A 14,141-nucleotide genomic window follows, 5' to 3' on the forward strand; every position below is an offset into this window, starting at 1 on the left:
CCCCTGCTGTGAGCAGAGTGCTCTTCCTGCAGCCACCTCAGCAAACCCTTGTCCCCATCCCTCTCTCCGTCTCCTGTTATCAGTAATTTCCCTGGAAGCTTCATGAGGGCAATTGCCACCAGACTGGTTCCTCTGAGTCACCCTCTGGGAAGTCACCACCTGCCCTGACCCCGCTGCTTTGCCCTCTCTCTGCAGGTCAGTCCCTGGTACCTGGCAGTGCTGGCCTGTGCCCTGTGGTCCAGCAGTGTCCCAGCCTGAGGGGCTGCCTCTTCCCAGACCCTCAGCCCCTGGCCTTGGACCTGCCTGGCTGGATCCCAGCCTGCTGCCATTGCTGTAGGGTGGAATAACCTAAGCGTGCTGGGGAGAGGGGAATGAATGGGGAAGGGAATGAGGCAGAGTGACAGGGTGTCTTGGCACAGCATGGCATGGTGTACTGGCACAGCATGGCATGGTTTACTGACATGGCACAGCATGTCACAGCACGGCCCCTGGCTCGGCAGCAAGGGGAGTGCAGGGGTGGGACATGCAGGTGAAGGTGGAGTTTATCCCTTTGTTCACCAGGGAGCTGGTCTGACAGGAATTGGAGCAGCAGTGGGGTGCAGTGGCTCTGGTTGCCTGGTCCTGCCCAGTCCCAGCCCTGGTCCTGATCAGACGCATTTGGACCCCAATGGACCCGTCTGCCCAGGGACTGAGGGTGGGCCAGGCCCCTTGGGCATCGAGGGGCTCTGATGACCTGATCCTGGCCCGGTGAAGATGTGCCAAGGAGGTGAGTTTGGGTCTGGTGTGGTGATCCTGACAGGAGGGCTCCAGCACTGCCCTCCTGCAGGGGAAACTGAGGCAGGGAGGAAGGGCAGGGAGCCAAGGGGTCAGGGATGGAGCTGGGCTGAACACCAGCTGATGGTGGGTGTGTGAGGAGAGCAGCCTCGGGGGGGGTTCCAAGGGAAGAACAACCCCACAGTTGCTCCTCAAAGTACCGGGTGCCAGAACCCAGCACTGCAGCTGCCACTCAGGGACAGCTGCTCTCCCAGAGCTTCTTTGTCGCTCCAGGGAGCCCCAGCCCTTCTCAACCCCATCAGGGACCTCTGTCCCCAATGGCTGCTGGCCCCACACCACCTCCCCGGTCCCAGGAGAGCCGGCTGGAGCAGTGGTTTGCATACCTGGGCTACCAGTGGCTTCCACCACATCACCTCCTGCCTCATCCCCCCGCCAGCATGGGCCACGTCCTCTGGGGCTGTCCCCAAACTCCCCATCCCTGTGCCAAGTGTGGTGCAAGGGCAGGAGGGACAACCCAGTGCTGCCCATCCCACACTCTCCTCTCCCCTCATCTCAGGACACCTCAATCCCGGCAGCCACCAGAAGGTGCTGATGAAAACGGGCCTCATCCTCCTCATCGTCGGGCACCTCAACTTCATCACGGGGGCCCTCGTCCACGGCACCGTCCTGCGGTTCCTGGTGACCCCCCGGGACGCCGTGTCCCTGCAGTACGTCACTGCCAACACCGCCTCCGTCATCGCCGCCCTGCTGGTACCCCGGGCAGCAGGGCTGGGGCACACGGGGGGGGGTGAGGGATGGGTGTGGCATGGATGCGGTTTGGGCAGGAGCTGGGATGCAGGAGGATCTGAGATGGATGTGCTGTGGATGCAGGGTGGGCAGGAACGTAGGATGCAGGATGGATTGCTGTGGGATGCAGGATGGATTGCTGTGTGTCCCCTTCCCTGCTCTGTGTCCCCTTCCCTGCTCTAAACCTTTCCAGAGCAAAACCAGGGAATTAAACACCCAGGGGCTTGTTACTGAGGGAGGTGAAGCACTGCCCCCGAGATGCTGAAATGGCCAGTTGAGCTGTCAGGGACAATGTCAGCAGGGAAAGGGGACTGATGTCGCTGGGGCCTCTCTGACCTCTCTGTGCTTCCTCGCAGACCATCTCCTGTGGCATTGCTGCCCTCATGCTGTCCCGCTACCTCGCCCCCTCTGCCCTTGTAAGCACCCCTGGCCCCCCACCCCTCACCCAGCCCCCAGCAGGCTGCAACCCTCCCGTGGAGTGGGCACGGCCACCACATCCCCTCACTCAGGGGCTGTCCCCATGGAGGGACACGTGGGCAGTTGGCCGTGCACAGCCCTGCCTCGCCCTGCTGCCTCTTCTCTCCCTCCTGCAGAAATGGGCACTTCTCACCCTGAGCGCCTGCAGCAGCCTGGCCTGCCTGTCCTGCCTGCTGGGGCTGCTTGTTGCCATCGGGCTGACCCTGGGCAACCAGGGCCGGGCACTGCTGGCCCCCTGCGCCGTCGCCAACATCGCCCTTGCCCCGGTCTCCCGTGAGTGCCCCTTCGATCCCACGCGCGTCTACGTGAGTGCCCAGCGGGTTAAGGGTGGGGGTGCGCTGGGGATGGGGAGGATTTGCAGGGATCTGATGCCCCATGTCCCCCAGAGCTCCACGCTGTCCCTCTGGGCCGTGTCCCTCGTGCTGGAGTCGATGGAGATCATCTTTGGCATCCGCTGCCTCCTGCTCGCCCTCGAGCTCCTCCGCCTGGGCTGCTGCTGCCGCGGGACACACCGGAGGAAGGTGACTCCTGGTTCCTGGGCTCAGCACCAGCCTGCTCCCATGCAGGGCTGGGATGGGCCTGGCTGGGCTCAGGGGCTCCAGGATGAGGGTAAGACTGACTGATCCAACACCTTTATCCCACTGGTCTCGTTCTCATCATCCTCTCTGGCTTGCAGGTCTCCTTGCAGGCAGCTCCTGAGGAGAGCCCTGACCCTGGGCAGTGCCTGGGCTTGCTGAGGCTGGACAGTGTGGAATGTGCCCAGCTCTGAGCAGGGCCTGAGGGATGACCATGTGGATGTGTCCTGGCCATTCCTGCCCCATCCCAGCACCCACACAGCCCCACGACAGGACTCAGCTTCTTCCCAGCCCAGCTATTGGATGGACACATCCCCTGGACACCGCCAGCCAGGACACATGAACCCATCCCCGTGGCCTTGGGTCACCTGGAGCTGCAGTAGAGGGGGCAACTGGGCTGAATCCAGACCCTGAAAGGAAGAACTTTCCCCTGTGGGTCGGTGGCCCCTTTCCCACCACGGACTGCACTGACACAAACTTTATTCTGCAGGTATTAAAAGACCAGAAGCGCATCCCCCCTCCTCGGCTCCCACCCCTGCGCCGGCCGTGGGGAAGGGGCTGGCCCAGCCCACGCCCGTGGCAGTGTGTGCATGCGGGGGGGGGGTGAGAGGAGTGGTCCCCGAGCCACCGGGTCTTTGTCCCCCTGGCCGTATCCCAGTTCCTGACAGAGATGCACCGGTGGCTTCACCGCCAACCTTTCCTGCCGGCCTGGGCTGTCCCCCTGCTCCGACCCCCCGCTGTTGGGGGGACCATCCTTGCTCGGGGCAGACCCTGTCTCCATCCTTCCCCCCAGCACAGGAGCCTCCCCAGCGACAGGGACCGTCCCCCTGTGCTCTCCCTCGCTCTCATCCCAGAGGGGGCTGTGAGGGCACAGGGTGGGGACCGCGGGGGGCCGGGCAAGGGACAGTGGCAGTGGCTGGCTGCAGGGTCGGGGGGGGTGCCTTGGGGGGCCGCGGGGGGGCTGTGGGGGGTCCGTGGGGCTCAGAACTGCATGGCACCGCTGGGGTCACACTGCAGCAGGCGCACGATGGACGGGTCGCTCTTGGCACCTGTGATGAACTCCTCCAGCGAGAGCTTCCCTGCGGGGAGGGGACACGGCTCAGCCTGGAAGCCACCACCCGGGAACAGAGAGCTGTCGGTACATCCCACGGACACCCACCCACCCGGGATGAGCACCCAGCACCCTGAGCCCCTCCGGCTGCCCTGGGCACACCGACGGACATGAGCCATTTAATCAGCGTGCGTGCGGCTCCTTCTAAGACCCCCCCCGGATTTATCCATGAGACCTTTCCATAATCCCCTCCATCTCCTCTCATTTACCGTCGTTATTAGTATCCATCTGTCGGAAGATTTTTTCCGTTCTTTTCTCCGGGGTCGATTCGTCTTCAGGCATGTTCATCACGGAGGAGACCATTTTGTAGATGGCCTGGGAGAGGGAGATGGGGATGAGGGTGGGTGCAGGGACCTGGTGTTGCCCACCTGAGACAAGGACAGCTCTGGCCTTCACTTCCCTGGGAATGGTGATGTCATTTAACACCTTTCCCAAGGGATTGGGCTGAGAGGGGTTTCCACTCCCAGCTAAGCCAGAGCTGGAGATGCTCCTGCAGGGAGGAGATGCCACTGATGCTCATGCCATGGGATTGAGGTTAAGGCAAGGAGAGCATCTCCTGTCCCTTTGCCAACACCACCAGGTGTGCTTGGGGACAGCTGCCATCTATCCAGCCCTCCCTGGAAGCATGGGAAGAGTCCTGGGAAGGGGTAACAAAGGGATGTCCCCAGAACAGGGAAGGAGCTCTGGGTTAGAGTGATCCTTGCAGCCACAGCTGCCGACAGCAACAGGCTCCATCCCAGGCGCTGCCAAGCCCTGTACAGGGGGTACCACAGGGTGCACGTCCCCATCCTGGGGAGGGGACAGCCACCGTGACACCGGGGTGACACCCAGGACCACGCAGGAGGAGCCGCGGCGGGGCGGGGGAGCTCAGTACCTGCACGATCTCCAGCATCTCCTCCCGGCTGATGTAGCCGTTGCCGTCCAGGTCGTACATGCTGAAGGCCCACATGAGCTTCTGCTCCAGCTTCCCGCGGGAGGTGACGCTCAGGGCGATGATGAACTCTCGGAAGTCGATGGTGCCGTCGCCGTTGGTGTCGAAGGTGCGGAAGACGTGCTCGGCGAACTTGGAGGCGTCGCCGTAGGGGAAGAAGTTGGCGTAGATCTTCTTGAACTCCTCCACGTTGAGGATGCCCGAGGGACAGTCCTTCAGGAAACCCTTGTACCAGCCCTGCAGCTCCAGGTCGGAGAACTCGGTGTTTTCCCGCAGGTCCTGGAGCATCTCCGGGCGCAGTTTGCTGTTATGCTTCCCCATCCCGCTGGGACCCGCCGGCCGCCCCGGGGGGACGAGCGCTGGAGTGGGGCAGGTGCCTGACCCGGCTCGGGGTTCCCTCTGTGCTACAGGAGAGGAGAGGGACGGGGCAGTGCTGTCTGGCAGCCCCCGGACTCCCGGGAGGACGCCGGTGCTTCCCCCTCCATCCCCGCCGGCCTCTCTGAGCCGTCGGGGGCGGCCCCGGGGACCACCCAGCGCCGGGCAGCGCCAGCCCCCTCCCGTTTGCGTAATAAGCCCTTACAGCTCATTTGCATAATATATAGGTGGTATATAGGTGGGATCAGGAGGGCAGAGCAGCCCGGAGGAGGGGAAGGGGCCGGATTCGGCCGCGGCAGAGCGTTGCCCGCGGCTCTGGGTCCAGCCCAGCTTTGGGGATGGCCGGATCTGGGTCAGATCCCTCGGAGGAGGGTTATTTTCAGCTCCTCCGCTGTCTCTGTTAATATTTGATGCCTCTGGCGGGCACTGGGGCCCCAGGAAAGGCTGGGGGTGGCAGATCCCTGCTCGGGGCTCCCTCCCCACCTCAGGGTGGCAACAGCCCTGGGGGAACCCAGTGCACCCCATCCCACCAGGATCACCCCCGAGGAGCACAGAGGGGCCCGAGGAGGGCAGGGTGGGTGTCCAGCACCTGGCCACACACCACAGGTCCCCACCCCGGGGGCTCTGGGAGGACCTTGACCCACTACCAGCACCCAAGACTGTGTTGTGACCCCTCTGTGGGAGAGAACGGGCTCAGGGGCTTCATGGATGCAGAGGGGGCTTCAGTGCCTGGAGCACCTGCTGCCTTATCCAAAGCGGGGAGAGACCTCAGCACCTCCAAACCCCTCATTCCTCTGGATCACCGGGCAAACAGGACTCCCCAAGGGGAACAGTCCAGTAGGGCTGGACCCCCAGTTACAGGGGGCTGGGACCCCACAGTGTCTCCCCACCACCCCCCACCACTGCTCCATCCCCGCTCCAGCAGCCCGAGGGAGGATCTGAGTGCCCCCATCCCCCTCAGGGGTCCCCAGTTTTGTCCGTCCGGGGCTGGCATGACCCCCACCCCCGATGCCCGGGGGGTCTGTGACCCCTTCCCACTGCTCGGGGCAGCTCCCGCCTCTGGGAGGGGAACCCGCGGGGGGCTCGGCGCCCTGAGAAGGGTCTGCAAGGACCACCCCAAAGCGGACACCTCCGGAAGGGTGGCTGAGCACCCCCAGGGAAGGCTCTCCCGTGGCGTGGGGGGGCTACAGGGGGTTCTCCCCAAACCGGACACCCCGGAGAGAGGGGGTTTCCAGGGACACACCCAAGGAAAGGTCCCCTCGGAGGAGGGGGGTTACCAGGCACCCCCGAAAGGCGCGCTGGGGACCGAGGGGGACACAGGACACCCCCGAAAGATGCACTGGGGCGGGAGCGGCTCTGCAGCCGCCGGCGGGGAGGGACGTGCCCGGGGCTGGGTCCGTATCGGTGCCCCGGGCTCCCCGGCTCCCCAGTGTCCCCAGGACGTGTGTGCCTGTCCCCCCCCGGGTTCTCCCCATCCTCACCACCTCCTACCTGCCCGGAGAGCAGCCGCCGCCGCCACCGCCGTGCGCCAACGCAGCCCGGGAGCGCCCGCCGGGAGCGCCCGCTGCAGTGCTGGGCGGCGGGGGGGCACCGGCACCGGGGGCACCGGCACCGGGGGGCACCAGCACCGGGGGACACCAGCACCGGGGGGCACCGGCACCGGAGACACCAGCACCGGGGGGCACCGGCGGCACCCGCAGCATCCCCCCCCCCCCGGCATCCCCCCCCCGCCCCGGGACCCCACGCACCCCCCCCCCCGAGACACCGGCCCATGGAAGGGAAGCTCGGGGTGCAGCCCCTGGTCCCCCCAAGGAGGGTCTGGGGTGAAATGGGGGCCCCCTGTTGCGCTGGCAAGGGCTGGGGGGCTTTGGGAACACAGGGAATGGGAATGCTGAGAGCACTGGGAGGTCTTGGGGCAACGGGAACACTGGGAAGGACCAGTGGGAGCACGGAGAGCACTGGGTGGACTGTAAGGTCTTCAGGCACTGGGAACACTCAGAGCACTGGGGGCTCTGACAGCTCTTCAGGCAGTGGGAGCACTGGGAGCACTTGGGTGGACTGGCAGGTCTTGGTGCAGTGGGAATACTGGGAGCACTGGGGCATCCTGTGCCTCTGCTGGCCCAAAAAGGTGCCAAGCCAGGCGTTTTGGGGCTAGAAAGGGACATTTCGGGTTGAGTGTCCCCAGGACTCGGGTGAGGGTATGAAATCCTCCCCAGTCACTCCAGAGGCTGAAGCAAAGAGGCTTTTGGCACCAGGAAAAGGCTCCAGTGGAGACAGATGCTCTCTATAAGGATGTGCCATTCCCAGCAGGTTTTCCCGTGTCCCTGCACCAGCTCCCTCCATTTTCAAAGCCTGGGATCACTCGACAATGCCGTGGGGAGCAGATGGCAGGGGCAGATGGGAGGAAGAGGCACTCTCCTTGGAATTACACAAACAAACACACATAAAGTGATTAAACCCACGGCCGCCGGGCTGGGGGAAAGAGGGAAGGGGCTGGGGCAGCTGTTCCAGCGTGGGGAGCTGTGGGGAAGGACTAAGGATGGGGATAATTCACTCCAAAATCTGCTGGGCACCGAGAAGGTGTGGCTGCCCCATCCCTGGAAGTATCCAAGGCAGGTTGGACGGGGCTTGGAGCAACCTGGTCTAGTGGGAGGTGTCCCACGGCAGGGGAGTGGAACTTTAAGTGATGATTCCATGATCAGTGAGGCTGAGGGGCTGCAGGTGCCCATCAAGGAGGGGAAAACTGGCACCTCCAGGCCCAAAATGCCAATCTGAAGCAGGGCAGGAGACAGGGACCAGTCCTGATAAAGCATCCAAAATCCAGAGGTGTATTTCAGAGCACTGGTGGGCAGTGCTTGACCAAACCACTGCCAGGTTGACAACAGGCCCAGGCCAGGCCCTGAGCACCATAGGGACCTTGACATGCCACAGGAATGAGCAATTGCTACTAATAAAGGCAATATTGGTCTCTCATTGTGGTTTTTTCCCCCCTGTTTTGTGCCTCGTGGTGGTACCGCTGCCCTGCCTTTTGCTGGAGGACTCTGGAGGACCAGGGACCTGCACAGGCTCCTTCCTGCCTTTCAGCTGCACCTTTGGGTGCTGAGCCTCCTCCTGGGCACTGCCATCCCCCCGTCAGTTCCTTCCACATTGAAGACTCCATGATTCCATGATTCTGTTCCAGCAACTGGGTCTGTGCCCCAACCCACCCGAGGGGACAGTGGTTGTGCAAGGCTGGGAACCCTCCATGGGGTCCAGGTTCTCTTGAAGGACCAGCATCAAGCCCAAGGGGTGTTTTGGGACTGGCACTGGGCTGGAAACGAGGGAAATGGGAACGGGAAGCTGCTGCAGTGGTGCCTCCTCCCACCCTGTGCAAGAAGGATGTTTGGAGAGGTGTGGGATGGGATATGGGGCCTTGGAATGAGCAGAAAGGTGAGAAAAAGGGAGAAATTTGTGCCCTTGGCGAGTCACCCCGGGGGCTGGAGCTGGACACCCCACACCCTGTGGTGCTGAGGGCAGGGGAAGAGTGGGGGCCCCAAGGTGGGGGTGTCATCTCCCCTCCAATAATCCTCATATCTATTTTAATCCCCCCGGGCATGAGTGACAGAGGCCCAACTGACGCAGGCTGATTTGAAAGCATCCCATTTCCGACTCAAACCCGACCCTAAACCCACCTAATCCCCGTGCTGGAACGGATTGTGGGAGGGAGAGGGAGGGTAATGCGGGTGTGGGGGGCGCAGGCAGGGACATCAGACACCGAGTGATTGCAGGGTCCCTGGGACTGGGGCCAAACAACCCCCAGCCCGTCCTCCTTGGCGCCCACACCCTCCACCCTTGGGGTTTTATGGCACACAGCCCCCTCCCTTGCCGTGGGGCTGGGCACCACAGCTCATGCTGCCAGGAATCAACCGTGTCTTGGGAAGCAGGACCTTCTCCTGGGGGTGCCAGGGCACGGAGCAGGGCTGGCCCAGGGTGGCTCCTGCTGGCCCCAACCCTGTGGTGCTGCCAGGAGGATGCTGAAAGGGCCACAAGCATGGCTGGGACACCTTCCCAAAGCTGGCAGGGAGAGACGTGGGGTGCTGGCTGGGAGATTCCCCCTCCTCTTCCCTCTTCCTCCTTCTCCTTCTTCTCCTCCTCCTCCTCCTCCTCCTCCTCCTCGCAGGGATTTCTGTGGGAATTTCCTGCGTTGTCATAGCAGCCGTGAAGCCCCTGAGGCTTCACTGCAGCAGAGCAGGTTGGGATGGGGCTGCAGGGGACACCTCAGGAGGGACATCACTGTATCCCTGCGGGCAGGGCAGCATGTTCTGGCCTTGTCATGGCCCTGGATATGGTCCCCAAGCCGATGGGGGTCGATGGTGCCCAGGGTGTCCAGGGCTTGGTTATTTGGGGTCCAGCATCAGCCTCACCAGCCCCAAGTGCCCTCAGGAGCATCCTCCCAGGATCCCACAGAGCCAAGGGTGGCACAGGAGGAGCCCAGGCGTGTCCTATGAATGTGCCCTAAGGAGGTTTGATTCTAAACAGACCAACAGGCACCATCCCTGCAGCCTGCTGGGGTACTGGGATGAACTGGGGGGGGAGAGGGCAAAGCCAGAGGGGCTCAGCCCCTTGTTGTACCGATGAACCCAACCAGGGTCTGATACCCCACAGACCCTTTCCTGTGGGCCCACACTGACCCCAGAACTTGCCCCTGTCCCCACACTGTGCATGGCCCCAGAGAGGGCACAGGGAAGGTAAGAGGAGCAGGACATGGGGCAGGGGCTGCGGGAAGAGCCAAGGATTAAAAGCAAACGACCAGATAATGAGGATCTTTGGTAAAAAGCCCATTTGTATAATTTAAATCTCTAATAGGCTTCCTGGAATACAAAGCCCTTTGTGATGCCCGATCTCATCTGGATCAGGAGCCACTCTCTCTCTCGCTAAATCTTGCCTGAGCACGGCGGGGATGGGGGGGAGGTTTCGTAACGTTTCATAACGGGGTGGCTCCATCCCCGTGTCCCCGCGGCCCCAAATCCCCTCGTCCCCACGTGCCGCGCCCGGGGTGCTGCCCTGCAGCACGTACAGCTCACCTCGCCCGGGCAGCCAAGGTCGGGGCTCCTGGGGACGTGTGTTCTGGTCCCCTTGGGGCGTTGGCACCTGGACACTGTGCTCGGCAGCGCCGGCACACAGGGCTGGGGTGTGTTTGGGGGCAGTTTGGGCACAGACGTGTCCCCAGGTCCAGAAAGGGCTGTGGGAGGGGCGGTGTTGGGGTACTGGGGGCATCGTGGTGCCCAGTTTTCTGTGCCACCTCCCCTGGCAGCGGCTGTGGAAGTGCAAGACCTCGAAGGGTTTCCCCACCATGGAGGCAGTTTGTCACCGTGCCCAGAAGGTCACAGAGTTTGTCACCTGCCCCAGCCAGGGACAGCCCACGGCCGGGCTCTGTCCCAGTTCATCCCACCTGGGGGGGTCACCGTGCTCCCCGGGCCGTACTGGGGACAGCCCATGGTCAGGCTCTGCCCCAGCTCATCCTGCCCAGCAGTTTGGGACCCCGGCTGGACCCCCTCCTGCTGGGGGGGTCAGGCGATGCCCAGGGCTGGCTGGGGGCTGTGGCTCATCCCTGCTGTGCCCCAACACGGGGAGGGAGGGTCGTGGAGGTGATGCCACTGTCCCAGGGAAGTCACAGCCCCGCTGATTCAGGAATGGGTGGGAACGGGGGGTCTGTCCCTGGGACAAGGGGGAGGGTACCCAGAGGGGGGCTGGACCCAGCCTTGGCCCTTGTCCCCCTGCCCTCCTCAAGGAACAGAGGGGGAAAACACCATCGCCACTGCCATCAGTGCCACCAGTGCCACCATTACCACCAGTGCCACCACTGCCACCACTACTATCAGTGCTCTCAGTGTCACCAGTGCCACCACCCGTCACCGCTGCCACCAGTGCCACGACCACGCGCGAGCCCGGGGCTCCCTCTCGTGGCCTCTCGCCCCATCTCACGGGGTGACCGAGGACCCTCGGGGACGCGGAGTGGGGGTAGCAGCAACCGGGGCAGCGGGTTCGGGGTGGCCTGGGCTGGGGGGGCTTCCGAACCGGTGAGCTCCGAATCGGGGGACTCCAAGCTGGGGGACCTCAGTCCCCTCGTGTCCATCCCGCCCCCTGGGGCAGGACCCCGCTCGGAGCCGGGGTGCGGGTCCCCTCGTGGGGGCACGGGTGGGATGTTGGGGGGTCCCGGCCGTGCCCCCCCCTCACCTGGCGCTGTGCGGGGCCGGACCCGCCTCGGTGACAGCAGATGGCAGCAGCGGCTTTCGGTAGCGTCGAAATGCGGGGACGGGGACCCGCACCCCCTGCACCCCCCGCACCCCCTGCTCATCCCCCGCACTCCCTGTACCCTCTTCACCCCGTATTTCCCATATCCCCTGCAGACCCCGCAGCCCCTGCACCGTGCCAGCTTGGCACTCTACCTGCCCTGTACCCGCCCCTCGCACACTTCACAGTACCCCCCGCACCTCACACCACCCTCAGCACCTTCTGCACCCTACTCAGCACCCCCTGCACACCCCCCCCAGCATCCTGTACCCCTCCTTCTGCCCAGCACCCCCTGGCAGCCCCCCATGCAGGGCCCCCCACCCAGAACCCTGCGCCTCTCTCCCCCAGCCCTCCCCATGGCCCTGATGCCTTTATGGCCCCCCCAACCTGCAGAGTCCCCCCAGAGCAGTGTCGCCCCCACATGCAGAGTCCCCTCATGGGGGTCCAAATCCAGACAGGAGCCCCCAGGGGCTGGGGGGGACCAAGACCCTGGAGCAACTCCCAGGGGATGCCCACACGGGTGATGTTCTGTGGGAGGTCTCTGTGATGGGGTGCAGGGAACCTTCACCCCAAGAGCTTGGGGTGCCACAGGGAGGTGCAGGTGATGCTTGGGGGGGGGGGGGGGTACCGAGCTGCTCCTGGGGCACAGTTACAGCTCTGGGGGCCAGGGGCTTCTGGGGAGCAGAAACACAGGGTCCCCCAGATCTACCAACATCACTCTGTCCCCACATCGTCCCCTGGGGACGACAGGACTGGGACTGTCCCTTTTAGGGGACATCCAGTGCATCTCTGCACACGCCCAATTCCCTCGTGGGCTGCACAGGAGGCCCCTGGCAATGGCCCTGCCCCACAGCACTGACTTAGGGAGAGTTTTGGTGTCACAGGGCTGTGTCTCTGTGCTCAGCTCCTGCCAGAGCCCAGCCCAGTATACGGAAGGTGGGATGGGACAGGAGGGGCTGGGTATGAGGAGGGGACAGCTGGCGGCCTCCCAGGTGTCCGTCTGGTGTTGGGAGAGGGAAGAGAGGAGCGTCTGCGGAGCCTGAGTGCGTAATTAGAGCTGTGACTTAATTGGCAGACGGGGACGCGCGATGGGCTCGTGTGACTTGAATAGTGATGGGCTGGGGAGGGGGAGGAAGCTCCGCACTGCACAGAGACCAGAGTGGACCAGGGGGGCCAGGACACCCCAAAAAGCCTTGCCCAGTGGTGGGAAAGGGGAGGGGATGGGGAAAGGACCTGCACAGCACGGTCTGTCCCGTGGGTCCAGGGGTAGCCTGGACCTGAGCCCTGGAGGGGATGTCAGTGCGATGGTGAGGTCCCAGGGCACCTGCTGAGGATGGCAGATGTCATGGGGCTGGAAAAGAGCAACGACTCCCCCTTTATTTGGAAAGGGGGAAAGGGAAAAAACAAGGAATTTTGGTGTTGTCTCTGTTCAGCCTCTGGAAAAATACCAGGACACATCAAAAACCCTCCTGTGGGAGCCTGGGAGGCAGTGGGATGACAGGGACCAGTCCTCTCACAACTGCCAAGAGCAATGGGGCCAAAACACCGGCCTTCCCACGTGTTGGGCCCCTCACTGTTGACACAGGACGGGGTCCAGCCAAGCTGGGACTTACTGGATTTGTGTGACAATTCCCTCCATCTCGCTGCTGTTGGGGGATTTGGAGATCCCTGTGCAGAGACTCACTGCTGTTGGTAGGGAGGCACATCCTGCTGAGACCTCAGCTTTGCATTTCTGGGGCCAGTTTGGCTGCACCTGCCTCAGAACTGGGGGCCTCTGGCTCTGCTCCAGGTGCTCAGTCCATGGAGGAAGCACCAGCAGGAGCCCAGATCCTGGCAGTGCCTCCTGTCCAACCTCGTGCTCTGGTGAGGGAAAGCCCAAGGGAAGCAGCAGCCCAGCCTGCAGCCAACCCTGCATGGCTGTGCCCAAATCCTGCTCCGTCGGCCGAGCTCACCCAGCCCAGCCACGTGTGGCTGGATTTGGGGTGGGCACCAAGCTCAGTGAGGGGCTGAGCCTCCCCCCTGCCAGCCCGGGGCTCCTGCTCCTCCCCTGCACCTTCTCCACTGCTGAAGTGATGAAATTTTAATCTGCTGCCAGGCAGGAGATGAAAGGGAGGCACCACAGGCGCTTCCCTGGGATGCAGCCGCTGCAGCCCCGGCACCGCGATGGGGAGCACGGACACAGACACTGAGCTGGGAATTGTCACCACCCAGGCTGAGGGAAGAGGGGTGGGATGGCATGGATTTGGCAGGACAGGGCTGTCTCCCGGCTCTGGTGGAGGTTTTTTCTCTTGGGCAATGGGTGTCTGTCATTTCTCTGGGAAGGAGCTTTGGTTGACAGGGAGACACTTGGAGCTCTGCAGGATCTCCTCTACATGAGAGGACCTCTCAGCTTTGGGGTGTCTCACTGTGACCCCAAGCATGACAGTGTCTGTACATGGCCTGAGGGTCCCCAGCACTGCTGCAGGAGGGTGGGTGGTGAGAGAGGCTGCTGACACCAAGCCCCTCACACCTGATTCACTCCCCCCCTTCATCCAGCTGGATGGATGAGTGGAGAGAAACCATTGGACCATAAACCAAACCATAGGGACCCCACTGATGCCACACCTCCAGGCAGGTGGGGACAGACAGACAGACAGGCAGTGATGCTGCCCAGACCCTCGGCACAGGCTCCAACATACCCCCCCTGCAGCAGAGCCGGGTGCTCCCAGTCAGACCCATCCGTACCTGCTGGAACCTGTTGTCCCTGCCCCGTGGCACCAACCCCGTGCCATCACAGCCAGCCCCTCACAGGAGCAGGACACCTCATTGCTGGTGGGGCACGGCAGAGGGGTCAGAGCAG

The 14,141-nt window shown here is 63.4% G+C and overlaps 2 protein-coding genes and 1 long non-coding RNA gene across 4 annotated transcripts; 1 reads left to right on the forward strand and 2 right to left on the reverse strand.

Annotated features, from left to right (window-relative positions):
- The first annotated feature begins 753 nt into the window (after positions 1 to 753).
- On the forward strand, positions 754 to 2,806 carry TMEM54 (transmembrane protein 54). The gene is made up of 6 exons (XM_032710312.1): positions 754 to 766; positions 1,331 to 1,524; positions 1,917 to 1,976; positions 2,154 to 2,342; positions 2,424 to 2,558; positions 2,714 to 2,806. Exons 1-6 carry the CDS (start codon positions 754 to 756, stop codon positions 2,804 to 2,806), a joined length of 684 nt encoding a protein of 227 aa, XP_032566203.1.
- Positions 2,807 to 3,075: 269 nt separating this feature from the next.
- Positions 3,076 to 10,442, reverse strand: LOC116797967. The gene is made up of 3 exons (XR_004360791.1): positions 10,433 to 10,442; positions 8,878 to 8,885; positions 3,076 to 3,456 (listed from the first exon to the last, which is right to left on the reverse strand). It is a non-coding gene; the product is annotated as an uncharacterized LOC116797967 (long non-coding RNA).
- Positions 3,460 to 6,567, reverse strand: HPCA (hippocalcin). Of its 2 annotated transcripts, none has more exons than XM_032709997.1 (4): positions 6,521 to 6,567; positions 4,598 to 5,053; positions 3,933 to 4,038; positions 3,460 to 3,691 (listed from the first exon to the last, which is right to left on the reverse strand). In XM_032709997.1, exons 2-4 carry the CDS (start codon positions 4,973 to 4,975, stop codon positions 3,594 to 3,596), a joined length of 582 nt encoding a protein of 193 aa, XP_032565888.1. In that variant the 5' UTR covers positions 4,976 to 5,053; positions 6,521 to 6,567; the 3' UTR covers positions 3,460 to 3,593. The 2 variants fall into 2 exon arrangements, with proteins under 2 accessions (XP_032565888.1, XP_032565887.1); XM_032709996.1 differs by having other exon boundaries at positions 4,598 to 5,058; positions 6,521 to 6,557.
- Positions 10,443 to 14,141: the final 3,699 nt, after the last annotated feature.

Source organism: Chiroxiphia lanceolata, chromosome 24, assembly GCF_009829145.1.
Source record: "Chiroxiphia lanceolata isolate bChiLan1 chromosome 24, bChiLan1.pri, whole genome shotgun sequence".
Lineage (NCBI taxonomy): Eukaryota > Metazoa > Chordata > Aves > Passeriformes > Pipridae > Chiroxiphia > Chiroxiphia lanceolata.

Excerpts from the sequence above, each read along its gene's own strand:
- TMEM54 (XM_032710312.1), top strand. Across the intron at positions 1,525-1,916 it reads CCGTCATCGCCGCCCTGCTG|ACCATCTCCTGTGGCATTGC; the intron begins GTACCCCGGGCA and ends GCTTCCTCGCAG. Across the intron at positions 2,559-2,713 it reads GCGGGACACACCGGAGGAAG|GTCTCCTTGCAGGCAGCTCC; the intron begins GTGACTCCTGGT and ends TCTGGCTTGCAG.
- HPCA (XM_032709997.1), bottom strand. The coding sequence starts at position 4,975 with ATGGGGAAGCATAACAGCAAACTGCGCCCGGAGATGCTCCAGGACCTG. Across the intron at positions 4,039-4,597 it reads AGATGCTGGAGATCGTGCAG|GCCATCTACAAAATGGTCTC; the intron begins GTACTGAGCTCC and ends TCCCTCTCCCAG. Across the intron at positions 3,692-3,932 it reads GATGGATACTAATAACGACG|GGAAGCTCTCGCTGGAGGAG; the intron begins GTAAATGAGAGG and ends CCCTCCCCGCAG.